Consider the following 27873-nt stretch of genomic DNA (forward strand, 5'->3'; position numbering starts at 1 on the left):
AATCTGTCTGTCAATTTAATTATTAGATCAGGCCAAAGAACCTAGTAAAGTCATTTACACCTATGAAAATTAGAAAACTACAATAAGATGCCATTTCTTACCTCTCAGATCAAAGAAAAAAATTAAATATGACAACACAGTCTGTGTAGAAGCTGAGGCACTCAAATACATTGCTAGTGGGAATGAAACTGGAATAGCCCTTTTGTGAAGGAATTTGGAAATACCTAACAAAACTCTTACACTTTCACCAATCCTAGTTCTATGAATTTACCCTGAAGATACACCTCAGATAATATAAAAATACGTATATGTACAAGGGTATTCTTTTTGACATTGTTTATAATTGCAAAACAATGGAAACTATCTACATGGGCAAACATAGGTGAGTGGTTAAATTATGATACAGCTACAAAAGAGTACTACATAGCAGAGAGAGAGAGCGAGAGAGCAAGATTATCAAACAGAAAATGCAAAGTATGCTGTTCTTTATGTAGGATAAATAAGATAATATACATGTATCTGTTCATTTGTGCAAAAACACAGAAAGAATAAACCAGAAAGTAAATAGATTGGTTACCTCAACAAGGGTGGGAAGTGCAAAATGGAATTCAACCAGAAACAAAGAAACCCAACAATATTTCAAACGGATCACACAGCCTCATTGAAGGGGGAGGGGAGGGGGAGAATGAACTCAAGTAATTTTTGAATACATCATTTGACTACCATCAGATTAAAGACAAAAGAAACTGCATCGAGTATTGAAGCTATAGTAGGCTTGTTAAACACAGTATTTGATGCTGTTTAACAGAGTATAGACCACCATGAGCCTAAAGACAAAAGAAGCTCTATTGCCCTCTAGTTGGTAGATTTGTTTTTCACAGTCTTATGAGCTAGCAATTCTGGTTATTTAATGTGTATTATATGATTACACGAATAAGTAAATTTATTGTGGTTAATGGGAGACAGGTTTTTACTGGGAAAGAGATTTACAAATACTATGGAAAGTGAAAAAACTAGAATGAACCTTGTACTGTTGGGTTGAAATGGAAGATATCAGTAATGAATTAATGTTTTTTAAAAATATATTTTTGCCCGGCCGGGCGTGGCTCAGTGGTTAAGCATCGACCTGGGATCCAGGCGATCAGGGTTCGATTCCCGGTCAGGGCACATGCCTGGGTTGCGGGCTGCAGTTGATCAATGACTCTCTCATCATTGACGTTTCTATCTCTCTCTCTTCCTCTCCCTTCCTCTCTCTGAAATCAATAAAAATATATTTTAAAAAATAATAAAATTAAATAAAATTAAAATTAAAATATATTTTTATTGATTTTAGAGAGAAAGAAACATTGATGAGAGAGAACCATCAATCGGAGGGCCTCCTGCACGCCCTCCACTGGTGCCCTGACTGGAAATCAAACCAGTGACCTCCTGGTTCATAGGTCGATGCTCAACCACTGAGCCACGCCAGCCAGGCTGAATTTATCTATCTATCTATTTATTTATTTATTTAAAAAATATTTATTGCCCGGCTGCGCATGGCTCAGGGGTTGAGCATTGACCTAGGATCCAGGAGGTCGTGGTTCAATTCCAGGTCAGGGCACATGCCCGGTTGTGGGCTCGATCCCCAGTCGGGGGAGTGCAGGAGGCAACCAATCAATGACTCCCTCATCGTTGATGTTTCTATCTCTCTCTCCCTCTTCCTCTCTCTGAAATCAATAAAGGTATATTTTTAAATATTTTAAAAATAAATAAATAAATTATATATATATATATATATATATATATATATATATATATATATATATATCTTTATTGATTTCAGAAAGAGGAAGGGAGAGGGAGAGAGAGAGTTGAAACGTCAATGATGAGAGAATCCTCGTTGATCTGCTGTCTCGTGCACGCCCTCTGCTGGAGATTGAGCCCGCTACCCTGAATTTACCCTGAAGATACACCTCACTGGGAATCAACTTTGACCTCCTGGATCCTAGGTTGATAATCAACCACTGAACCACACCCAGCAGGGCCTGAATTTATGTTTTAAAAATATGTATACCTATAGCAAAATATAAAAATGGATATAGATGTGTGTACACATGGATTAGAATATACACACATACAGTATACACACAAAAATTATACACTTTGAATAATTATAAAAGCAGTGTTTATTAAAATATATTTCATTTTCAAAATTTAATAGAATCTACAGCTATCAGCTGTTAAAGTGTGTATACATTTTTGGGGGAGACACCCTGTATATTTCCTAGCTCTGTATACTTGAGAGGGCCTAGAAACAATTACATTCTAGTAGTAATGAGGGCTGAAAAAGAATGTGTCTGGAGCATCTTGCAGTGATAGAAAAAAATGATAGGGGCAAGTCAAAGGGACACAGAACTCAGTTTGAAGGAGCTCTCACTGGCCAAATCTGAGACAATTTGAGCGTCAAAGGAAATAATGATAAGTGATTGATTATAATTCACTGAATAAAATAAGAATGTGAGTGTACCAATATAAATACATACATAAATGGGGGAGAAGAGAAAGCTCTTCCTTGCAGTAGAACAGCAACTAATAAGTATCACAGGAATGTTGGTGTTAAGAAATCAACAACGGATGCTGAAGCCAATGGTTCAGAATTTTTATATATAGAGAATGATAAAGCAAAGTTGGCAAAATGTGAACAATGGATGGATCTGGGTAAAGAGTACATGGAATTCCTTGTACCATTCTTGCTTTTCTGTAAGTTTAAAATTAAATCAAAATTAACCCCCCCCCCGAAAAAAATAAAGAAAATAGGGAGTGTCCTAGTACTGATGTGTTGTTGCTAACCATGCTAATTCTTTTATTTCCCAAATAAAAACTACTGTTTGGCTAGTGGGGGTTTGCAGAGAGGGGCTGGAAAGCAATAGAGAGGCCTTTTTTTCAAAAATTGATTTTAAAGAGAGAAAGGAAGGGGGAGAAACATCGATTCCTTGTTCCACCCATTCATGCATTCATTGGTTGATTCTTTTGTGTGCTCTAACCAGGGATCCAATCGGCAACCTTGGCGAATGGCGATGAAGCTCTAACCTGAGCTACCAGGCCAGGGCCCACAAGAAGAGCTTAATAATGCACCTTAATACTTAAGTTCCTGATGTTTCGCCGTTCTGTTTTTGTTTTGTTTTTAAATGAAGCTTTTTCGTTTGATTCACTGCTATTCTTCCCTCTCAGGCATTTTAAATTTATTGGTAATAAGGTCCTTTACCTAAGAGGAAGTACATCATCACGTTAAGAAAATCAGCATCAAATCTTAGAAAAAATAAAAAAAATAAGAAAAAGAAAAAGGCCAAAGGCTTCACAAGAGGCGGGATTCCCCTTTGGAGTCACCCAGGGGAGGGCGGGAACAAGACCAGCTCAGAGCTTCCGCTTTCATTTCTCTGGTTATTAAGTCAACCATTCTCATTAAAGGAGAACGGTGGAAAGGTGATTTTCTGTCGGCAAAAACTCCTTTCCCGACGAGTCCACCCATGACACAGGGATGCCACAGTGTCACATCACAGTGGATACTCTATAAGAGCTCAAAAGCCAGACCAGATGACCTAGAGTGTGGTAAAACATTAAATTGCAATTCATCTGACCTGTCAGTTTAATTATTTTATTTCCGTCTCCAGAACGCCAAACTTCCGGAATAGATTCCTCCCCCCTCGACTCCTGGCCAGTGGTTTGGTCCCACCCTCATTATGACAGTAGAACGAGCTGCGCCTGCGCAGAAAGCTGTCGGGGGGGTGGGGGGGAGGAACATGGCGCAAGCTCTGTCCGAGGAGGAGTTTCAACGGATGCAGGTGCTGCTCACCGGGGAAAAGACCACCGGGCTGGGCTACTGGGGGCGGAGTAGAAAGAGATCATGCCATCGACTCTGAGACGGGGTTGGTTGGGATGGACGTTGAGTCTAAGGGGTTGGTCCGGAGAAGGGAAACTGAGGCTCTGAGTGGTGAGACTATTGAATTCTGAGATACTATTGGGCTCTAAGGGGTTGAATTTTGTGAGCCTTGTGGGCAGAGGAGAGAGTCCTACAGTGGGGGATACCTTACTCAGACCTGGAGCGGATGAGACCTTTGGCCTGTGCGGGGGACACCACGGGTGGATGATGATAACGTTAGGCATTGAGGGAAGGAGATCCTGAGAGGGAGAAACCATTTTGTCTGGAGAGGAAGGAAGTGGGCGTTGGGTCATTTACGTCACGGTGGGGGGAGCCCTTGAGAGGGCAATAACATAACCTGCTGGGAGGTCGAAATTTTTGTGGGAGATACCCTTGTACCAGGGGGTTGGGGAAAGACCCCACATGTTGTCATTGTCCCTGGGAAGGGAAGATCCTGTGCGAGTGGTGGTAGTGGATCCCAAGAGGGGGCAGTACCATTGGATGATTAGGGGTGATTAGGCCTGGGGTAAAGTAGTCCCTGAATGGGTAATACCATTAATCCCTGTTAGAGGGCCAGAGGAATGATACCTTGGACCACATGGAGTGGAGATCACTGGTCTTTGAGGAGGTACCCTGACTGGGCACTCTGACCACTGGATTCTTTGGAGAGGGGGGCGCTCTGAGACAGGATGAAAGGCCAGAGTGGGGCCTTGCAGATAGAATTCCTTTCTGGGAAAGACCATTGGGTTTTGTGGAGTGGGGGAGACTTTGAAAAGGGAAAACCCTGAGTAGCGTCCTGTGGGAGGAGAGAAGGAACTCTGAGTGAGGACAAGTCTTTCAGTGAGGGAAACCAGTTGTCCCTGTGTGAAAGATGCTGAAGGTGGAAGGTTGAGATCATTGGACCATGAAAGGGGAAGACCCCTGTAACTTGTGCAGAGGGTTCTGAGTAAGAGTAATAAACTGGCCCACCCAAAGCCTTGTGGAGGAAAAACTCAGAAAGCTGTAGGGCCATCTCATTGGATCATGACTGGGGAGATCTTGAAGGGGTTGGGACACTTGAGTGGGGAAGATTGATTTCATTAGGCCATGAGTGAGGTAAAAACTATTGGTCTTTGATGGATAGGAATTCTAGATGGGTGCCAAGGGTCTACCAATTGGATTATGACTGTGGGAGACAGATGGCTGGGTCTGGGAGAGGACAGAGACAGGAAAGATTCTGTAGAGGCCAAGCCCTCTGACCTTTAGCACAGCACCAGAGGGGTGGAGGGTGGTGCTATGGGAGGGAAAGGTCCAGGTGGAATAAGGGACAGTAGTTCTGGGAAGAATCTGCACCGGTGCCCTATAGGGCTGGTAAGTAGGTGTACGCTGTTTGACATGGTTCATACTTTACTTTCCCTCAATTCTTGAAAGGGGACTGGACATATTTTGAGAGTCTTGGGGGTGGGGACTCTGGCAAGCCCTTTTTTACTCAGTGAAATTTGTCAGGAGACTACCAGGCCCTCTTTCCCTGGGAAAGAGGAAGGAAGGCAAGCCCCTGCCCCCTGCTCTGGCAAAGAGGAGAGAAAAAACTCACCCCTAACAGACAGTCAGGACAGTGTTTAGTGTGTGACAAGGTCTGCCAGAAGGAAATGGAGGAACTTTATCCTGTGGGCATTGAGAGCCATGGAACACACATAAGCAAGAGCCTGACTAGGTTAGTGCATAGTGGATTAGAAGAGGAGAGATGGAAGCTGCAGGGAGATGGAGAGGTTCAGCTGGCTGTGATTATAAGTAGAAATGGAGAAGATGGGGCAGGAGCTGAGAGTCTGGAAGCTTATTTGGGATGCAGTATGCACAGGTCTTAAGGAGTGACTAAAGAGGCACATGGAGGGCAGCAGGGTCTATGGGGCTCAGGGGATTGGTACCCTCATGGTGAGGATAGGGGGCATATTCCTGACCAAATAATTCCCCTTCCCTGCTTCCCCCCCAAGGCTCAGCTCCTGGAACTCCGGACAAACAACTACCAGCTTTCAGATGAGCTACGCAAGAATGGTGTTGGTGAGCCAGGCGGGTCTCATTAGAATGGGGGTGGCTTAGGGGGACAAAGGCTAAGGGAAAACACCCCAGAGGCTTGGCAGGAAGACCTTCCAGCTCCTGGCCGCTGACTGTGGCTGAGACTCCCTGTTTTCCCCACACCAGAACTCACAAGTCTTCGACAGAAGGTCGCCTACCTGGATAAGGAGTTCAGCAAAGCTCAGAAGGTAGATCCCTCCACCACTCACCCACCCGTGCTTCCCTGTAGCCATCTGACTCATTCATTGGTCCCATGAGCACCTACCATGAACCAAACCTAATGTTCCATGATGTCATTAGTCATTCAAAAAATTCTCATGGAAGTCTCTCTAGTTTGCTAATTTTATCTAGTTCTGCTTAATTTATCGATTAATTTTGATTTACTCAATTCATTTTTAATTTCATTTACTTATTTCAATACTTACTTATTCTCATTCACTAACATCTAACTAAAGAGTCAAATCTAGTGGTAAATCTGCCCTGAATTTGCCTCCTCTCCTCCACTCACTCTCTGGCCTTGTGCTCCTACTTCCCATCCTTGTACTGGTCCTGTTGGTAAAGTGAGACTGAACCTACCTCTCCAATCCTCTGAAGATGAGATGGCATATAAGCTATTGTGGCCCTCAAGGTATTCAAGGCCCTCCTTTGTCTGTTTCTTCACTGCTCAGTCCCCATGCATAGCACAATATTATACATAATGTGTGCTCCATAAATGTTTGTTAGATGAAGGACTACAGAATGCAGAAAGTCTGGCAGTCAGGAAGCTGGGTTTCTCTTTAGTAGGGCGCTGATTCCCCCACCTGACAATGCCCTCCACTGCTCAGCAGAGGAACAGCAGTTTCCGTGGTGCACGGCAGGGATCCACATAGACATGTTTGGACAGATATAGCAATACAGCTACAGCGTCTGAGCCTGGAGACCCAGCCCATGAAGGGTTAAATATTAGACGACCCCCCCCCCCAACAGCCTCGAGCTTAGAGGAAAGGATGTAAGCAAGGTGCTACTCACTCACTGTACTGTTCCTGTGGGCTACAAATTGTCCTGCAAGTTCTGTGGTTAAAGATGCTCCCATCCCCCAACCCCTGTTATTATTGTCCCCTTGACACTTGTCCCTCTCTGTTTACCTTTTCTCTCTCCCCTCCTCACCTTTAGGCATTGAGCAAGAGCAAGAAAGCTCAGGTAAGGGGACCCATGGTGGGTGAATGTACCTGGGAGACTGTCTTAGCGGGGATATTTCTGTATGCGGAGATCTCCTAGTACTGGCCTTTGTGTGTGTACTTGCATCTGTGACTGTCCATCTCACTGCCATGTGTTACTGTGTCTGTCTTTGTTTACCTGTCTTCATTCATCTCATTCTGTGCCCCTCTCTGTGTGTCTTTCCTTTTCCCCCTCTTTAAACCTCTCTGACTCTGTCATCTTGTTCTCTCTCTCTCTGACTCTTGTTTCTCTCCCCTACCTTCTCTTTGTCTCTCCCTGACCTGTACTTATCTCTGCCATCATTTCTCTTTTCTTTATCTCTCTTTCTGGCTCCTTGTCTCTCTCTCCACCATTACTCTATCTCTTTCCCACTCATTTCTTTCTCCAACACCCTCTTTCCTCTTTTTCTGTTCTGTTCTTCTGTTGGTCTGTCTGATCCTATCTATCTTCCTACCTCTTCTTTTTCCTCTCTCCCTCTCCATCCCCCTCTTCTCTATCCATCCCATTACCTCATCTCTCTCTACCTCCTCTCTCCCCTATTTCTATCTACCCATCTCTTTCCTCCCACTCTCTTTCCTTCATGTCCATCTCTCCCTCCCCATTTTCCCTTCTCTCTGCCTCCCATGTCTGTCTCTCTCCTTGGCTCCCCTTTTATCACTCCTGGCATCTTTCTCCCTATCTCCTGATTTCACCCATCTCATTCTCTGTACTCTATTTTCTCCCTACCCATGTCATTTTCTCCCTCTCTCTGTTCCTTTGCCCTACCTCCCCATCCTTCCTGCCCCTGTTGGAGACCTGGCCCATGTCTGCCACTGCAGGAAGTCGAGGGGCTGATAAGTGAAAATGAAATGCTCCAGGCAAAGCTGCACAGCCAAGAGGAGGACTTCCGTTTGCAGAACAGCACGCTTATGGCCGAGTTCAGCAAGGTGCTGGTGCCCGGGATAGCCAAGGGGAATCTAAGGGGTAGGGGCTAGCTGGACTGAAGCTGGAGGGCAGCTGAGGGTGGTTGAGGCTGGTCCTGGACCACTGTCCATGGTGCTGAAATGGATCCTGAATCTCTTTGCTGTGGGTGGGGGAGCAGTGCTTTGACAGACAGGGCTATCTACTGTGCTGGGATTGGAAGGCCCCAAGCCCTGAGGTCAGCTGGTTATTCCTTTTCTCTGAGCTTCAATCTCCTTGTGTATATTTTGAGGCTGATGCTATGGAGGCTGTTGGTGGGTTTTCAGTAAAGTTCTTATGTTTAACATGGGATGGACAGATGTTCAAGTTACTTCCCTTTTCTCTTTCTTCCTGACATGAGCCTGGGGTTCTAGTTCTACATAATTCATCCTGGATTGGATAATTCTATCTTCTCACTGATTTTAGTGTCCTGGATATATCTAAACCTACTGGACATTGTCTTTTGTTCCCTGTCTCTATTCTGTATTCATGCTCAATGATTTCTTAAATTTTTAGTATATTTTAAAGAAAAAAGTCTCATGACAACAAAATGACATTTCCAAGGCTCCGTGTGAGACTGTAGTGCTTAAGACCTTAAAAAACAAAACAAAACAAAACAAAAAGCAACCTTTAAACAGGTACAGTTCCAGGAGAGGTAAGCAGTAATTAAGAACCAGGTGACCTAGATTCAGCTCTTGGCTCTCCCTTTTACTGACTGCAACCTTGAGCATGACACTTGACCTGCCTGTTTTTTGGTTCCCAAATGTTTAAAATGGAAATGATGATAATGACAGTACCTGCCCTGCAGAGCTTTTGTGAGGATTGAATGAGTAAATGTCTGTAGAACACTTTCCTCCTTCTAGGAATGGGAAGGGCTCACAGAGAGACCTGAGTTCAAGGTTTGCCTCCCTTCACTGCTCATTTGCCAAGATATTTAGAACACAGCCTTGCACATAGTATCAGCTGTGTAGATGTTAGCTGCTAGTAGTATCCTTTTATTAATTTATTTTTGCAAAATATTTCTTGACTATTTAAAAGTTTTATATCCATCCTGTGGCCCTGCCCCACCTCAGCCCTTTCCACCTCTCACATGCTTTATTCCTACAGCCTCCTTACTGGTCTCCTCACTTCTAGCTTCTTCCACTAGACCAAGCCCTAAAGGGTGTCCTGACTAGCAGGTCTTACCACATCACTCCTTTAAACAACACCTCCCAGTAGGTCCTTGCCCCCTACAGTTCAGAGCTGCTGGTGCTCACATAAAAGCTGTCATCATCACCTCACTTCTCACTGCTTCCTGTCTCCAGCCTCAATGGTTTCATGGTTCTTACCAGATGAGGCAGGGATAGATGTTCCTCCATAAATCCATCTCATGTTCCCCAGCATCTGCCCTGTGCTAGGCCCTGGGCCAGGTATAGAACCTCCTTCACACTTTCCTCCTTCTGGGAACTGGAAGTCCTCACAGGGAGACCTGAGTTCAAGGCTTGCCTCCCTTCACTGCTCATTTTCCAAGATATTTCAATTCAGTTGTTCCTTCAACAAATATTGAGAATCTGCTACATGTTCTGTGTTATGAAAAGAGTTGTGAGAGGCACAAAATGGTCCCCACTCTTGGGGAGCTTACATTCTAGGGGTAAGATGGGTTAGTATCCCTATTTAACAGATGAGGAAAACTGAGCCCCAGGGAGAGGAAGCAATTTGTCCCAAGGTCACACAGCTAATAAATGGCAGAGTAGAAATTCACATCCAAGCAGCCTGGTTTCAGAATCTGTGTTTTTAACCCTATATTACAAAATAAAATGTAATCACCAATCAAAATTTATGATCCAGAATTTTTCAGAGCTTTAATAAATTAAAAACATTAGTTAAATTTAGTTGTGATTAGTGTTAGGTAAGAAAGAAACAGAGTATTATGCTAGAGAGTATTGGAATTTCTGTGTTAGGGGATACTACTTGAAAGGTGACATTTGAGCAGAGCACTGAAGGATGCAAGCCAGTCATGTGAAGAACTGGAATAAAGGAGTAATGTTCTGGGGAGAAAATAAAAATTCTCTGTGGGTCTCAGTATTATCATCTGAAAATGTGAAAAAGGATCTTGTCAGATCTGCTGTGAGAACTGTATTTTAGCCTGGAGTTGATCAAGGGGCTAGCTTAGTTTTATTTGCATTTACACCTCTCCAAGGCCAAGGGATGACGATATGGGGCTATGGACAGTGCTGGCCTTGGAAATGCCCTGAAAGCTGTCTGTGGTGCCTAGGCTCCCAGACACAGACCCCTCCACAGAAGAGGGATGGCAGTGAAGCTCTCTGTGATGCTGACATCTTGGACCAGCAATTTCCAGAGGAGCCTCAGGTCTTGGATAGCAACTGTGAGGTTGGAGTGGGCAAGCAGGAAATTGTTCTCTATATTCTCAAACTTCTATGGCTGCCACTTAACAGATGTGTGAATTTGAAGTCGTTTAACATCTGTGCCTCAGTGTTCTTATCTATGAAGTGAGGATAATGAATAATGAGAGCATCTATGTCACAGGAGTGTTGTGGGAATTAAATGAATTGTAAAGTGCATGGACCAAGTACTTTGTATATTTCAGCAGATACTGTTCTGATTGTCTGCCTCTCTGCTACCTCACTCTTCCCCTGCTCAGCTCTGCAGCCAGATGGAACATCTGGAGCTGGAGAACCAGCAATTGAAGGATGGGGCTTCCAGGGCAGGGGCTGCTCAGGCCGGGAGTGTTGTGGATGGGGAGCTGCTGAGACTGCAGGCGGAAAACACAGCCTTGCAGAAGAATGTGGCAGGTACTTGGAGGCCCTCCTGGGGATGTGTGGGACCTTGGGGCTTGAGTAGGGTGTTTTCCTCCTGGGGAAAGGTGGTAAAGCTTCAGAATCAAGCTTGGCTCTGCCATGAACCCCAGTGTATGACTTTGGACATTTCACCTCTCTGAGCCAAAGCTTTCTCATTTACAAAGTACGTGTAGTGATGTCCACCCCCTGGGAGACTAGTAGAGCTAAGAGGTGGTATCTTTCTGAGTGCCTAATTCAGTGCCTGGTACCTAGAAGATCTTACAGATTAGCAAACGGAACATCAGAAAACAGATGTTTGCTAAATGGAGACAGGAATGAAGGAACGTTGGGAAGATTCTAAGCCTAGATTGTCAGTGGTATCTGAGATCAAAGTTGAGAGAAAACTTGATAGAATGGGGGAGGGTCCTGATGTGTGAACCTTTGGAGAGCAGCTGGGGCTTGTGGGGTAGTGAGTGGTAGTTCGGTGATCAGGAGGGAGACTGTAGAATGTGGCTGGGGATCAGGGAGTTATAGGAAGAATTCAGGTGTAAGTAGGCAGTGGAGAATGATGGGCATGACCTTGGAGGGCTGCGGGCAGGGCTTGGGAAACAAACTTGGTCTAATTTGATGGTAGACGGGATTTCAGTAGTTGGTGGAGCTTCAAAGATTTGTGATTTGTGTGGATGAAGCTAAACTTTTTTTTTAATGTATCTCTATTGATTTCAGAGAGAGGAAGGGAGAGGGAGAGAGAGAGATAGAAACATCAATGATGAGAGAGTTGTCATCGATTGGCTGCCTCCTGCATGCCCCTGACTGGGGAGCGAGCCCGCAGCCCGGGCGTGTGCCCTGACCGGGAATCGAACTGTGATCTCCTGGATCCTAGGTCGATGCTCTGCCCTGAGCCATGCCCGGCCAGGCTGAGCTTATTTTTTGTAGGCTTGTAGGTCATTTGGGGCAAGGTCTCTGTTACATGAGGGGCTGAAGATCAATTGGCTCTCTATTTGACACATAGCAGGGTCTTCGGAGATCACCTCATCCCATCATATGTTTCTGTTCTACCCATTAGCCCTGCAGGAGCGCTATGGGAAAGAGACTGGGAAGTCCCCAGCTGCCAGTGAAGGCCAAGGGGACCATCCAGAGGGCCAAGCCCCTGCTGCTATCTTGTCCCCCATGCCACTGGCAGAGGTGGAGCTGAAGTGGGAAATGGAGAAGGAGGAGAAGAAATTGCTCTGGGAACAACTACAAGGCTTGGAGGTGAATTTGGGTTTGTTGGGGTTGGGGTGCCAGGTGGCGGGCAGATGCCCTAGCTCTGCCTGTGATCCCATGGACATGTTTGTGACATCACAGTCTCGTGGGCTGATAGATTTAGGGAGGCAGGAGGGTAGGGGAAGGCACAGGCCTTACCTCCCCCCTTGCTTATAACAACTCCCTCCTTTTTCTTTCCCTGCAGAGCTCTAAGCAAGCTGAAACATCCAGGCTACAGGAAGAACTTGCTAAGGTAGGACAGCCAAGCTTTCCCTGGCCTTTGCCTTACCCCATTTCCTACCTGCCGTGCTTCCCCCAGCAAGGCAAAAGCTGGTTGAGTACCCTCTCATAGCCTGTTTTGTCATCTGTGAAATAGAGACTCACATTTATGTCTCAAAGTTGCTTTCAATATGGAATGGGCTAAAGTGGTCCCACTATGTCTTGTACATGGTGGGCCCCATTCCTTTCTTCTGTGTCCTCCTAGCTCTGCTTGCCCATCTCTCCATCCATCCATCCATCCATCCATCCATCCATCCAAGAACTTATCTTGGCTCTTATCTTAGGAACTGGAGAGCCAGTGTTGTGGAAGGCATTCATGATCCTGCTTTCCAGGCCTTCCAGCCTAGCCATTCTATTATGTAGTTATTGGTTGATACATTGGGGATATAAATGCTGGGCTGTGGAGCCTGAGGGAGCTAGATGGAGATCATATTGTTGCTGCTGACCAGCTGGGCTACCAAATGACTGAACCCTGTGGGACTCAGTTTCCCAATTTTTTTTTTTTTAATCCTCACCTGAGGATATTTTTTCCATTGATTTTTTTTTGAGAGAGTGGGAGGGGGGGAGAGAGAGAGAGAAAGAGAGAGAGAGAGAGAGAGAGAGAGAGAGAGAGAGAGAAATATCAATGTGAGAGAGATACATTGATTGGCTGCCTCCCACATGCACCCCAATCAGGGCAGGGGATCAAGCCTGCAACCGAGGTATGTGCCCTTGGCTGGAATTGAACCTGCGACCCTGTAGTCTGCGGGGCTGACATTCTAACCACTGAGCCAAACCGGCCAGGGCTCAGTTTCCCAATTTGTAAAACCAGTAATACTTCTCAGGAATGTTTTGAGGATTCCATGAGATAACATAAGTAAATTCAGCTTCCAAAAAGGAATTAGTAAGAAGTGTCTGTAAATATTAAATTTATTTTTGTCTTTACTAATATGATCATTATCCCTTGTGTGTATCTCCTCTCCCCCCCCCCCCCCAGCTCTCAGAGAAACTGAAAAAGAAACAAGAAAGGTAAATTTCTTTTTTCCAGAGGTGGGGGCAGGGATCTGGTGGGACTAGGGAAGATTGACTTATGGAACTGACTCATCTATGTCTGCCTGTCCATGCCCAGTTTTTGCCGTTTACAGACAGAAAAGGAGACACTATTCAATGATAGCCGGTAACTACCAGGGTTGGTGGACAACAGGGGACAGTGCCCAACAGATTTAACTGAAGACCACAGGGGCAGAGATGGGAGATTAGGCCTTAGACCATGGTCAGTGTACCCCCCCTCGCATCACCCTTAGGAACAAGATTGAAGAATTACAACAGCGGAAGGAAGCTGATCTCAAAGCCCAGTTGGCTAGAACTCAGAAGCTGCAGCAGGAGCTCGAGGCTGCCAATCAGGTGAGGGGCTGGGTTCTGAGATCACTGGTATAGGGACGAAGGCTGGGAATCCAGGGAGCTCTGAGGTCTACGGAGACTAGTTGGGGAGTCTGAGATTTCTTGTGTTGGAAATATAGGGACTGGATGGGTCCTGAGCCTCCCAAGAGCTAGGGAAATAGGAACTAGGGAGCCCCGAGAGCCCTTGGAGTTGGGCTAGGAGTCCACATGAATCAGAGATCTCGGGACTGAGGACAAACCTGCAACTGGGGTATTGGAGACAGGAGTCTGGAGAAATCTGTGATCACTGGGGACTGAGACCAGGAGTTGGAGTGAGTCTGAACTCCCTGGAGGTTGGGTGATTTTGAGACCTATGGGAGCAGGATAGATACAAGACTTTCAAGAGTGAGACAGTTGGGCCTGGAGGCTGAGTACATTTGAGACCCTCAGGGTATTGGGTCTGAGGCACCTAGGAAGTTGGATCACGTGGACTAGATGGTCCTGAGACCCCAGGGAGCTATGAATAGAAAACTGGTGAGTGTGAGACATCCAGAGACTGGAGCAAAAGTCTGGTTGGGTCTGAGGCTCCTGAGGGTTGGGAGTTGGGTGACTTTAAAGCCTCCAGGCCCTAGAGTAGGTGAGTCTGAAGTCCTTTGGATTGGGGAAATATGGTAGCTTGTGGGTCTAAGGCTCTTAGGAGCTGGAGACAGAAATCTGGGTAAAGCTAGGTCTTCAGTTAGCTAAGTCTAAAGATCCCCAGAGACTGGGACAGGAGTGGCAGATGGTGGGTAGGATTGTCAGTCTGAGACTTCACCAGGAGCTGGAAACTAGGAGTCTGTATGAGTTTGAGACCTCTAAGGTCTGGGGCTATGATTTTAGGTGGGTCTGAGACTCTTGGGAGCTAGGGATATGGGGGTTGAGTATGTTTGAAACCCCTTGAGGTTGGGGTCTGGAGTCTGGATGAAGCTATAGTCCCTGGGGGCTGAGTGTGTCTGAGAATCCTGGGGCCTCCAAACTGGAATCTGGGTGAGTGTGATATCTTTTATAGATGGAGGCACAGTGAGTTTGAAATCACCAGGAGCCTAGGTATTTTCTGAGATGCTTGGAACTGTGATATAGGGGTGTCTGAGGCTTCTGGGGGTAATGACCTAGAGTCTGGGTGAACCTGAGATCTCTGATGGCTGGGTATCTTGAGACATGCCCCCAAGTGCAGGTGGTCAAAAAGAGAGTATAGTTCTATGTATCCCAGAGGAGACTGAGGTCTAGAATGGTCTCCCTGACCTGGTCCCCACAGAGCTTGGCAGAGCTGAGAGATCAGCGACATGGGGAACGCCTGGAACATGCGGCAGCTCTGCGAGCCCTACAAGATCAGGTACATCATTCTGGTGGGCTCAGGGAGATGGGGGATGAAGGCAGGGCAGTTACACAAGTGTATATTGTAAAGGCAAGCAAGGCCCCAGGCATCCTACTTTCCCTGATTGTGGTTCCTGTGTGTGTGTGTCCGTCTGTCCGTGTCCTTTCTTGGCTGTCCTGTTCTGGACCCACTCTCACCTGTTGTGGGGGTGGAGCCAGGTGTCCATCCAGAGTGCAGACGCGCAGGAACAAGTAGAAGGACTTTTGGCTGAGAACAATGCCTTGAGGACTAGCCTTGCTGCCCTGGAGCAGGTACAGGACACTTGGGAGCCCTTGCTGATCCCTCCTCAGTTCCCCATCTCCCTGTGCTTCTGATTCATATTGGGGCAGTGTAGTCCTGACCTCATGCTGTTCTCCTACCTCTATTTCTGTTTCATTCTCAGCTTCTTTCTGTTGGCTTCCACCTCTCTTCTCTTTGACCATCCACCCCTGCTGCTTTTGCATTCTAGTTTCTCTCCAGTAAAGTGCAAGAGATGGACTAGTCTTAAGTGTACACTGTAAATCATCTCTGTCTGTCTGTTTATCTATCTCCATGTACCCACCACCCAGATCAAAACACAGAGCATTTATTTTCTGCACCCCAAAGATCCCTTCTACCCTTTCCCAATCCATACTTCCCCCGAAGTAACCACCCCTCCGACCTCTTCTAACATAGGTTTGTTTGTCCTTTAACTTTGTGTAAATGGAATCAGACACCCATTTTTGTGTCTGGCTCCATCCTGTCGCATTATATCTGTGAGGTTTATTCATATGTAACACTGGTTTGTTCTTTTATCTCTGTGTAGTATCCCATTGTATGAATGTACCATGTTTATCCATTCCCCTGTTGATCTTTCTCCCACTGTTTTCCTCTTTGAAATTCTTCCTCTCTCCTCCTGGCTCTCTTTCCACTTCTCTCACTGTCTCTCTGAAACTGGGAGGCTCACACCCTATGACTGGCCCCCAACAGCCCCTTTCACTCCACTTCCCATCAACACTACTTTCTCTAGATCCAAACAGCAAAGACCCAAGAACTGAATATGCTCCGGGAACAGACTGCTCAACTGACAGCTGAGCTGCAGCAGCGGCAGACTGAGTATGAGCACCTCATGGGACAGAGAGATGACCTCAACTCCCAGCTTCAGGTGACATCTCTGGCTGTGACCTGCCTTCTCCTAGTTCCCTAGAATTGGCTCAGTGGAGTTTGCAACGAGGTGCAGTGGGAAGACTGTACAGTCAGGAAGACCTGGTTTCCAGTGTGGCTCTCTAACATACTAGCGCGTGTGTGTCCTAGATCAAGTTGTTTCACTTCTCTGAGACTTAGCATCTTCAGTGTAGTTAGGAGAGCCATTCTGATTCCATAATTGACAGTAAAATAATAGTGATTCTACTGAATAAGAGAGAAGTTTAGTTCTCTCTTATGTAAAAGTCTAGGTAGGTTGCCCAGGGATGGGACAGTGGCTTCTGATCTATCACCAGTGACTCAGATTCTTTCTACATTGCTGTTCTGCCACCTTCAACATAAGAGTATCTTGGCATAAAAGATGCTTGCTCAGGGAGGAAAAGACCTAGCATGCTCCTTTCCTTTACAACCTGTATTATACTCACCACTTTTAATTCCGCACCTCACTGGGGGCAGCGGGGGAGGCAGGGAAACATCAGCTAAACCACCATGTGCCCAACCACAAAGTCTGTTGCTAAGGAAAGAAGGGAGAATGTATCCTGGAGAGCAGCTAGCAGTCACTGCCATGTTTCTCATGTAGAAATGCAGAGGACAATACCCACTTTAAAGGATTTAGAGAGACAGTCTACTGGAAGTGTCCTGGATGACCAGCACCTCTTGTGGGCTCTTTATCAAAGTCACCCCCTTTGTCCCTGCATTAGGAATCATTACGGGCCAATGGTCGGCTGCTGGAACAACTTCAAGAAATCGGGCAGGAGAAGGAACAATTGACCCAGCAACTTCAGGAGGCTCGGAAGGTGGGCAGCTCTGGGAAGGCTGCAAGGGGAGGGATTGGCCTGGTTCACAGGGATGGGGCAGGTGATGTGGCCCAATCCACGGGAAAAGGAAGGGACAGAAAGTTACCAATTCCATAAGGATGGGTGAGTAACAGCCGGTTCTGTGGGGATGGGGAGGAGGTGGAGTTTGGCTCATTCTTTGGGCCTGAGGAGAAGGTTGTGGGCCTTCTTTGGCCTTGTGGGAGGATGTTGACTGACATCCTCCTGCCCCACCTTCCTGGCCCTCAGAGTGCTGAGAAGCGGAAGGCCATGCTAGATGAGCTAGCAATGGAGACACTGCAGGAGAAGTCCCAGCACAAGGAGGAGCTAGGGGCTCTCCGACTTCGGCATGAGAAGGAGGTGCTGGGGGTGCGTGCCCGCTATGAGCGCGAGCTCCGCGAGCTACATGAAGACAAGAAGCGGCAGGAGGAGGAGCTCCGTGGCCAGATCCGTGAGGAGAAGGTGGGTGGTTAAATGATGATGCACGTCTGCCTCTCAAACAGGAGGAGCACAGCACTGCTGATGGGCCAGGGGATGGCATGGGAGAGGTGCCCGCTCCTCCACCTGCCTGGCCCAAGACAGTCTGCCTTCTCCCAGGCCCGAACACGGGAGCTGGAGAATCTCCAGCAGACAGTGGAAGAACTTCAAGCTCAGGTACACTCTATGGATGGAGCCAAGGGCTGGTTTGAACGGCGCTTGAAGGAGGCTGAGGTGAGTTGGTGCCTGGTGAGGCACAGGGGCTGGTTGGAGGACATGCCAAACCAGGGGACAAGGAGTGGTCAGGCCCTGGAACTTCCTGAGATGCCCTGGACTTGGGTATCCCCACAGCCTCCCTGGCTCACTAGCAGCCCTGTGGAGGGGATCAGGGGATGGCCATCAATAAGGCAGAAGGTGAGATCTGTATATTTAAAAAGGTACCTCTTCCTTCTGAAATTGTACTTCTGTCAGGAAGTGATTGTAACATACTCATTTTGTTCGAACACAAACTTTTACTGCCATTTTCTGGAAAACTCATCATAATACGTGAGAGGCAGTGTCACATAGCCATGAGGAGCAAAGATGCTGGAGCCAGTCATTTGCCTGGGTTTGAGTCCTGCCCAGGTCACTTTCTCGATGTGTGACCTTGGCCAAGTTACCTGACCTTTTTGTGGCTTGTATTCGTCATCAGTAAAAAAAGGATGACAATAATACCTACTGCCTAAGTATTATGGGGGATATGCAAAATAAGTTAATTTATGTACAATCCATATAACATTCCTGGCCTGCAGTAAATGCTGTTATGTTTCATTAAATAAAATGTAAATGCAAATATCAATCTTGAATGTGAACACAGCTCTAGAGACACTTCTATGTATTGCTTAAAGGTAACCAGTGTTCCCTGCAGGAGTGTCTTCTCTGCATACCTGGGGGCCCCCTGCTGCAGGCCCTCACACCTCTCACTGGGCATAATGGCCTCTGGGGTGCCGTGGCCAGACCTGGGACTTGTCTTGTAGGAATCTCTGCAGCAGCAGCAGCAGGAACAAGAGGAAGCCCTGAAGCAGTGTCAGGAGCAGCACGCTAGTGAGCTGAAGGTGCCTGTTGCATGGTAGCATTCTTCTCCAGGGAGGGAGAGGTTCTGGTGTAAGGACTGTCTCCCAAGTTGAGGCCTGAGCTGCCCTTTGTTTCCAGAGCAAGGAGGAGGAGTTACAGAGTGTTCTGGATCAGCTTCAGCAGGCCCAGGAGGAGCGTGACTGCCACCTGAAGACCATCAGCAGCCTGAAGCAGGTTACTGCTTCCTCCATGGTCCCCAGACACACTCTAGACCTCAGCTTGCAGTAATGGGGCAGGGAGGGAGCACAGTGCATGCAGCCATTCCCGTGCCCACCAGCCATGCTCTCTCTCTCACGCAGGAGGTGAAGGACACAGTAGATGGGCAGCGAATCCTGGAGAAGAAAGGCAGTGCCGCGGTACGATGGGGAGATGTTGCAGCACAGCCCCCTCCTGCCGTGCATCCCCCCACCTGTGACCCCACTGGACCTCAGCTCCCATCTTTCCTCCTGTTCCCCCAAAGCTTAAGGACCTCAAGCGGCAGCTGCATCTGGAGAGGAAACGGGCGGATAAGCTGCAGGAGCGGCTGCAAGACATCCTCACCAACAGCAAGAGCCGCTCTGGTGAGGGACATGGACCCCTGGAGGCTGAGGCCCAGGGAGGCAGGGCTTGGGCCAGAAGGCCAGAGCTGCTGCTTGTACCTCATTCCACCCGCTCTTCTGAGTCTTCTGTCCCTCTTGAACTTGGTCTGTTTTCCCTTTTTTCTGTGTCTCCATCTCCTTTTTCTGTGTCTCTTCTGTTTCTGTCTCTGCATCTTCGTGTCATCTCTCTCTGTATCTGTCTTTCCCTCCCCTGCTTTTTCTAGTTCTCTCCTTTTTTCTCCCACCTTTTTTTTTTTTTTTTTTTTTTTAAATATATCTTTATTGATTTCAGAGAGAGGAAAGGAAAGGGAGAGAGAGAGATAGAAACATCAATGATGAGAGAGTCATTGATCGGCTGCCTCCTGCACGCCCCCAGCTGGGGATCAAGCCCACAACCTGGGCATGTGCCCTGACCAGGAATCAAACCCCAATCGCCTGGATCCTAGGTCGATGCTCAACCGCTGAGCCACACCCGGCCGGGCGCTCCCGCCTTTTTTTCTCTCTCCTTTTATCTTTTTGTCTCTCTGTCTCTCTGCTCTTCATGTCTTTTGTCTGTCTATATCTCTGTCTTGTCTCCCCACTACCCCCACATGCACACTTCCATACCTCACCCAGTGTCTCTAAATCTCTTGTATCCATCCTCATCTATAAATATGGACTGAGCCCCCACGCTCATGTGCAGAGTCCCTGATGGGAAAGCCTCCAAGCCTCGGTCCCCCTGGGACTCCAAGCTGAGCTAGGGGGACAGACTTAACAATCAGGCAGCGGCACTGTGGTGTGATCATTATGCAGCTAAAGTTCATGTTATTTCTGACACTTAAGCCAGAAGATGCATCAACAACAACAAATTGAGTTGCTTTGGACTTTTTTAAAGAAATGGCCTATAAATACGTTTAAGTAGATAAGATGCATTGACAGCTCTGGTGCATCTCTCATATCACAGGCTCAGAGAAAACTTGCTTCCTGTCCCCCCACAGCCACCCTGCTCTTGCTGGAGATCCTGGGGTATGACGTCAGCCCCCCATCCTGATACCTTGAAGCAGCTGTAGGAGCAGAGGCCTAAGCACAGTGGCCATGTTTTAAGTGACGTAGCAAAAATGAATGTATTTCTCACTAAATCAGTGTCTCTCCGAGACACTCTGTCTCCTGAAGTAACCTCTTTTTATAGAAGAGGAATTTGGTTTCTGTTTTGTTACAGATTAATGTATGAATCAACAAACACATTCCAATTCTGTGCCATATAATCTTCTTGTATGTTAGATGGAATTCAGATTTAGGTGCCTGGCTATGGGAGTTATCTCCATATTTTCCTCTGTCTCTGGTCTGACTCATGTCCTTATCCAGGGTCTGTGCCTCTGTCATCTGCTCCAGCTTGCTGTCTCTCTGAGGTTTTCTCTCTGCATGTGGTGGTTCCCCTGTGCCCTCTCGAGCTGTCTGTACCTTGAGCCTGAACGCATATGCTACTTTTATGCCTGTGTGTCCACATCACCATCTTACCTTTGTTTCTGTTGTGTGTGAGTTTGCCTAGAGAGGCAGCTCCTTTTTCCGATTCTGCCTCTCCCTATCCTTCTGTCTGCCCGTGTCTTTTTACCTTTTTCCATCTCTGTCAAATCTATTTCTGCCTCTTCCTGCCAGTCGCTGCCCTGGGAGCCTGGGGGATTGGAGCTCAGGTTTCTCTTCCCTCTCTGCCTAGGCCTTGAGGAGCTGGTTCTTTCAGAGATGAACTCACCAAGCCGTACCCAGACTGGGGACAGCAGTAGTGTCTCCTCCTTCAGCTACCGGGAGATCTTGCGGGAAAAGGAGAGCTCGACCATTCCAGCTAGGGTAAGGGGCAAGGAAGAACCTACAGCTCTAGCTTCTCCCCAAATTCTGGGGCCCTCCGTTTTCCCACCACTGCAACCATCTGTTACTCTGGGCCCAACACACACATTTCCTTGTCACCTTTTCCCCAAGCTCCCCAACTTAGATTCAGATTGCTAAGTAGGGGATGGGCAAATTATTCTAATACTTTCTGTTTCATCATTTCTGGACCAATTCTGCCTTTCCTGGTGCCATAAAAAAAGTGGTTCATAGTAGGCGCATCATCCATGTAAGAAATCCTTTGTCCCAACTCATAATTATCACTTGTTACTGTTTCCTATTATGTCAGCTTCTTTGCCAGCTACTTTTTTTTTTTATTCCATATGTGTGCATTGTAGAAAAAATTTAAAAACACAAAAGCAATTTTTAAAAAAAAATCCAAAGCAATCACACTTTCATCCAGAGAGCACTACTGTAAATCCTTAGTTCATACCCTTCCAGGCCTCTTTCTCTTTTTTCAACCTAAATAAGATGATAAGCAACCTGTTTTTGTTCAGCTGATCTCTACCCTCCGTATTTGGTAAATTTCTCATCTTACCTAATACTTTGACCTTAATCACATTTCTCTAGTTGGCCACAAAATGTCCTTTATTACTGGTTTTCTGTAAACCAGCATTCCGTTTCAGAGCACATGTTGCATCTGGTTGCTTTATGTGCCTTAAGTCTCTTGAATCTAGTGTGGTCATTTTTTATCATAACACCAACCTGTAGAAAAAGACCAGCCCAGCTGACCTGCAGATAGTGTTCTGCCTTTCAGATTTTCCTGCTGGCTTTCTAGTGGTATCATTTAGCTGGTTCCTCTCTCCCCTAGTTTTCCTGTCAGCTGGAATTTAGGTCAAATGTGCTACAGGTTCTCCCTTCACGCTCTCCATAAGGCTATGATGTGGTGGTTCCTGTCTTCCCCTTTAGACAAACGGGGATCCAGAGTCTCTGAGGATAATGAGACTTGCCTACAGCCCTGGATGCAGAACCCACCCTGCCCCCCACACCCTGGCTTGGTTCGAATTCTCAGCCCTAGTCCTGTCTGGGGTGTGGCACTGAGCCCAGGCTGGGCCTTCCCCTCCTCTTCCCTTCAGTCCTTATCCAGCAGCCCTCAGGCCCAGCCCCCGAGGCCAGCGGAACTGTCAGATGAGGAAGTGGCTGAGCTCTTTCAGCGCCTGGCAGAAACACAGCAGGAGAAATGGATGCTGGAGGAGAAGGTGCTGTCTGCCCGCTTGCCCTTACATGGCCAGAGGCCAGGGTGGGGTTGGTTGATGTTTGGCCGGCCCCTCCTCGTGTGTGAACTTGCACAGTTGAGGGGTCTGAGGTGGGCTGGGTGACCCCACAGGTGAAGCACCTGGAGGTGAGCAGCGCCTCCATGGCAGAGGACCTCTGCCGGAAGAGTGCCATCATTGAGACCTACGTCATGGACAGCCGGATCGGTCAGTGCTCCCTCCCCAGCCATCACTGCTCATCCAGCCTCTCCCCTGCTCCCTCCTTCCCTACTGTCCAGTGCTGAGGCTTCTCTCCTCTCCTCTTGGGACTCAGCAGTTACTGATGAGACCACAGCTGGCGAAGGGGAGAGCAGGGCAGGCCTGTACCTGTTCTGTCTTATCTCGCTCGGCTCCTCCCTCTTCTCAGGGTCTCTGTCATCCCTCCGTTCTCCTTTCTCTAGTGTGTCTCTATGCCTTCTTTCTCCTTTCTTCCCCTGTGTTTCTCCCTCTTCTCTCTCTCCCTTCTCTCGTCTCCCTGTCTCTTTCTGCCCCATTCACCCTTCATCTGGTCACACTGTTCCTATGTATATTGTTCCATCTCCAGAAATTCTCTTTCTCTTATGGGTATCCCTTTGGGGTCCTTATCTCTCCCTCACCTTTATCCTTCCTCTCTCCTCTTCCTCCCCTCTTCTCTCTCCTCTTCCTTTCCCTCTCTTTTGCTCCTTTCTTTCAAACCTTCTCTCCAGTTTTTCCTTATGAGTCAGGATGATACTGACTGACATGTGCTGAGAGCTGACTGTGCTCTGTGCTTTACATGTGGTCATATACATTTTTCCAGCTCCATGAGTTAGTTATTATCCCCATTCTCAAGGCTGCACAGTTAGAGATAGCCAGGGTCCACATGGCTAACCCTCTGCCCCCTACATAATATGGCTTGTCCCCTGCTTTTCTCCCTCGCTGTTTCCCTCTTTTTTGCACCGTCTCCGGCCATCTCTCCTCTGGCTCTACTGAGGGGGCAGCTCTCAGCCTACGCCCTTGCAGATGTGTCTGTGGCAGCAGGCCACACAGATCGCAGCGGGCTGGGCAGTGTCCTGAGAGACCTAGTGAAGCCAGGTGACGAGAACCTTCGGGAGATGAACAAGAAGCTACAGAACATGTTGGAGGAGCAGCTCACCAAGAATATGCACCTGCATAAGGCGAGTGTGACCTACCAGCCTGCCCATCTGTCCATGCAGCCACCTAGGTCACCTGTCACACAGCCCCAAGGTCATCTGCCAGTCCCTCGTGTCCACCCATCCCATTCACCTACCATTCCTTCATCCTCATCTTCCCATCCTCCCGTCAACTTACTATTGTCAGTTTAGTTGTTCACTCACCCCTCCGTCCTTGCATCCATCCACTCATCCAGTCATACACATAGTCACCCAACTCTCCCATCGACCCACCCTATTATTTGTCCCTCTGCCCTCTACCCATCTAATCATGTCTTTCCACAAATTTCCTGGCCTACAGCTCTCTTTCTTACCTACTCATCAATCATCCCTTGTCTTAGCTTTTACCCACGCACCCAGCAACCTGACTGCCTACCTGTTGTCCTCCATCTGTCCTCTGAATAGTTCATTTGTCCACCTGTTTGCCTACTGTGGATTCCCCGTGTGTCTACCTACACGTCCACTTGCCCATCCTACCACCCAAATATTTTCTCCATCTCCGGGGGAGTCAAAAGGAATGCAGACCTGGCACCTGCTTCTGAGAAGCAAGCTCACCATTTACTAGAAAGAAGGTGACGAGGGCGGGGGTCATATCCTCCAGTACACCATGCACAGCAGGCAACCCACTCCCATATCCATATCCCAGCTCCAGAGGCTTCCACATCCTCACACATCTACATTTCCTGAGCCCAGCCCACTGCTGGGGGCTCTTGAACTTCTCCAAACACCTTTCTGTCCTGGGCTAGACTTACTTGGGCATTTATTAATGAGGTGAGAAGGATGATACCCTGGGCTTGGTGAAGGAGCTTCCCCTGCCACCTTCTCTGGCCCCTGATGGCTTGTTTGTTTCTTAGGACATGGAAGTTCTGTCCCAGGAAATTGTGCGGCTCAGCAAGGAGTGTGTGGGGTCCCCTGACCCAGACCTACAACCAGGAGAAGCCAGCTAAAGACCTGCAGGCTGCCCCTACTCTCTCCCCTCCCTACCCCCAGAACACTATTTTCTTGGGCTGAAGTGGGGAAATGGGGGCCCGCACCAAAATCAAATAGTTTGGGTGACTGGACATTAAAGGGGTTGGAGGCCTGATGGCTGGTTCTTAGTGACCCTGTCTTAGAGCAGTGGTCCTAGGGAGTGAGGACCTTAAGGGGAGGGGCAGGGATTTCTCATCCTCCTTGGCTCTGGGTCCCAGGGGCATTTGCCTTCATCTCTGCATGAGCTCTCCCAGAGACCAACTCTTTTTTATTTTATTTTATTTTTAATTTATGTCTGGAAACCTGGCTACTCTGCATTTGGGATTGGGGTTGTTGGGTGGGGCGTGGTCCATGTTCAACATTCTAGCAATCTGTGTGTGTGTGTGTGTGCGCGCGCGCGCGTGTGTGTGTGTGTGTGTGTGTGTGTAAAGGCTGTGCAGCCAAAATACCATCTGGCCAGACGGGCCCACCCACTGACTGTCTGCTCTCATTCTTTCCAACCAGTAGGGATGGACTGGGGGAGGTGAGGTCACACTGTTGGAATGGGGAGGGAGGTCTCTGGCCACAACTTTACTCTCTTTCCGCCACCCTCACCCAGCCTGTCTCCAGTTACTGCTGACTAACCCCTCAAACTGAGTGGAGCAGAAGTATCTGCAGATATATATGTGGGTGGATTTGTATGGGGTGTAGTTGTAAATGACTGGACAGGTGGGAGGATGGGTGTTTGGATGGACTGATGGATAAATAAGTAGAAGGTTGCATAGATTGATGATGGATAGATTGGGAAATAAATGGACAGATGGATGAATAGGTGATTGGATGAATAAATGGATAGATGGATTGGTGAGTGAATAGGTAGAAGATGGGCAGGTGGGCATGTAAGTGGACAGATGGACGTCTAGGGGAATATCTGGATGGATGAGTGGGCAGATGGATGAGCTAATGAATGAGAAGAGAAAGGTGAATAAATAATGGGCGGGGCTATGGATGGATGGACGGGATTACATATGGATAGCTTGGTGAATACTTAGGTGGATGAAGTAAATATACAAATGAGTGAGTGGGTGGGTGAAATGGATAAAACAGGAGTGTGATGAGCTAGGAAATGGAGGTAAATTGATTGAAAGGCTAAAATTGGCCCTGCATTACTGCTCCCCAGCACCATACACATTTAATTATTAAAAAGGAGGCCTCTGTGTGCCATGCCCTATGCATCCCTTTTCACATCACTCCGTTTAATGCTCCCAGTGACACCATCAAGTTGGGGTAAGTCTCTGACAACTGAGGAAACAATACAAATCACTTGCTCAAGGACACAGCAAGTCCGAAAGCTGGGGTTTGAACCCATCCATACCAGAGGCACCTGGTACCTAGTGTTCTTGCCACAGCAGAGCCCTCTAGGGGAAAAGGTGTGATCTGAGGCTCCTCTCCTGGATGTGGGCAGATGGAGACTGCCCCTCAGAGTGGGGCCTGCCTGGGAAACAACCTGGTATGGGGTGGGACCTTGCTTGTCCCCATCTGCACTCTTACCCTGCCCCCCCCCCATTTCACATTAGCAAACAGGAGGACAGTGCTCCAGTCCCAGCAGTCTTGGTTAAAGCTGGGCTTTAACCCATGCCCTCCCCCCCAACAGCTTAGGGGGTCTGGCCGTCTAGAGAAATGCCCCCCACGGGTCCTCCATCCACACCTTCTCCAGCCTTGGGGGCAGGGAGGGGACACAGCGCTGCATCATTCCCTGTGGCACTCCGCTCTAGGGCCATTAACAGACGCCTCCCCATCGATCGCATCTGCTAAGTGCTGCTGATTCAGAAGGGTGGGGGTGGGGGCCCCTGGGGGCAGGGGGGGTAGGAGCTGGGCAGGAAGAAGGGGGAGTCCAGGAAGGAGGTGGGGAGAACTGGCAAAGCTCCCTACCACCCCCATTTTCCAGATGACGCGACTGAGGCCCAACCAGCTTTGTAGGAGGCGGAGTCTCCCCAGGGTCCCTCAGGCGGTCCTAGGGGAGGGGGCTCTGGGAGCCACGAGGCCCCTCCCTGCCTCTCCATCTCCCGGCAAGCTCAGAGGGGCGGGGAGAGAGCCAGAGGAGGAGGAGAACTCGGGCAGCTCTGCAGAGGGGGGCAGGAGCTCCGGTGTTTGGTACCCCCAGCCCCTCCGCTGTTGCCGCTGCTGCAGTGGGGACACAGGTGAGGTTGGCCCTGTGGGTAGTGGGAGGGGACCACTAACAGCCCTGTCCTTGCCCTTCCCTGGTCCAGCCCCCACACCCTATCCCATCCTGGGACAGTACCCCTGGGTCCTGCTGGACCTTGTCCTTCCAGAGCCTCCTTCCAGGGACCCAGTCCCCTCCCCTGTCTGTGCTGCCTTCTCTCCCAGGCCTGGCTGTGGCTGCTTCTCTTCCTCTTCCTGCTGCCGCCGCTGCTACTGCTGCTGCCCAGCGCACACCACCAGCCCCTCGGGGTGTGGTTTCCCCAGACCAGCCCCCAACAGTGGGACACAGCCTTATCTTGGCCTCCCTCTTCAGCCTCCTGCAAGGCCCAGCAGCCCCCCTTCTGGAGACACACCCAACTCCCTTTCAACATCCCACTCTGATCTCCAACCCATTTGGGGGAGACCCCCCTTTTCATCAGTCTTTTTCTATCCTCTGGGTGCTCCAGATCTGTGCCCAACTTCCAGTTGAGCCCCAGCCCCCAGGGATTCCCCAGGCCCCTTTCCTGAGGGTGGACCACACTTTCCCAGCCCCTCCCATACCCCTCTCCCCCAGCCACATCAGCCTCTGAAAAGTAACCTAGCCCTTTACCCCATTAGATACCCCACTTCCTTCTCCAGCCCCACTAGGGGCCCCACCTCTCCTTCCTTCCCCAGAAGTCCTGTAGACTGTAGACACCCCCCAGGCTATTCTTGGCAGCTCCAGGCACTTCCAAGACTACCTCTCAGCCTCTTTACAACCTCCTGGCTCTGTAGACATCCCTTAGAAGCACCAATCCCTTTCCTAGATCCAAGAAGGGACTCCAACCCCCTTATCTTTTCCCAGGAGCCTTCAGGGTGTGGACTGCCCTCCTCACCTTTGTCATCTCCCCCAGAAGTCCACTCCAGACATTGATAGCCTCTTTCAAACACTTCTGGTCCCATTTCTACCCCTCAGGATGCCCCAATCCCCTCTCTAACCCAGCTAAGTAGTTCTAGTCCCTTCTTCCTTCTATCAGAACTGACAGTGTGGACAGTTCCCCAGTGTTTTTTGCTTTCACTCAGACACCCTCAGACATCTCTCAGGCACATGCTGGCCCTTCTAGAATCATCTCAGCTTCTAAATGCTCCCTCAGATCCTTCTCTGTCCCTCTAGAC

At 48.4% G+C, this 27873-nt stretch overlaps 1 protein-coding gene across 1 annotated transcript; it reads left to right on the top strand.

The window, feature by feature from the left end:
• Nucleotides 1-3749: 3749 nt before the first annotated feature.
• GRIPAP1 (GRIP1 associated protein 1) lies at nucleotides 3750-25750 on the top strand. Its single transcript, XM_081125615.1, has 26 exons — nucleotides 3750-3821; nucleotides 5869-5935; nucleotides 6077-6138; nucleotides 7103-7129; nucleotides 7966-8073; nucleotides 10728-10878; nucleotides 11930-12117; nucleotides 12314-12361; nucleotides 13364-13395; nucleotides 13496-13543; nucleotides 13671-13770; nucleotides 15041-15118; nucleotides 15319-15411; nucleotides 16149-16283; nucleotides 17023-17118; nucleotides 17386-17598; nucleotides 17734-17847; nucleotides 18630-18707; nucleotides 18805-18900; nucleotides 19026-19082; nucleotides 19187-19286; nucleotides 20998-21128; nucleotides 22241-22363; nucleotides 22492-22585; nucleotides 23399-23553; nucleotides 24423-25750. Exons 1-26 carry the CDS (start codon nucleotides 3780-3782, stop codon nucleotides 24513-24515), a joined length of 2529 nt encoding a protein of 842 aa, XP_080981741.1. The 5' UTR covers nucleotides 3750-3779; the 3' UTR covers nucleotides 24516-25750.
• Nucleotides 25751-27873: the final 2123 nt, after the last annotated feature.

Source organism: Miniopterus schreibersii (assembly GCF_964146895.1).
Source record: "Miniopterus schreibersii genome assembly, chromosome: X".
NCBI classification, from domain to species: Eukaryota; Metazoa; Chordata; class Mammalia; order Chiroptera; family Miniopteridae; genus Miniopterus; species Miniopterus schreibersii.

Coding starts and splice junctions, on each gene's coding strand:
- GRIPAP1 (XM_081125615.1), top strand. CDS start 3,780: ATGGCGCAAGCTCTGTCCGAGGAGGAGTTTCAACGGATGCAG. Junction 15,412..16,148: donor GCCTTGCTGCCCTGGAGCAG/GTACAGGACACT, acceptor TACTTTCTCTAG/ATCCAAACAGCAAAGACCCA. Junction 16,284..17,022: donor ACCTCAACTCCCAGCTTCAG/GTGACATCTCTG, acceptor TCCCTGCATTAG/GAATCATTACGGGCCAATGG.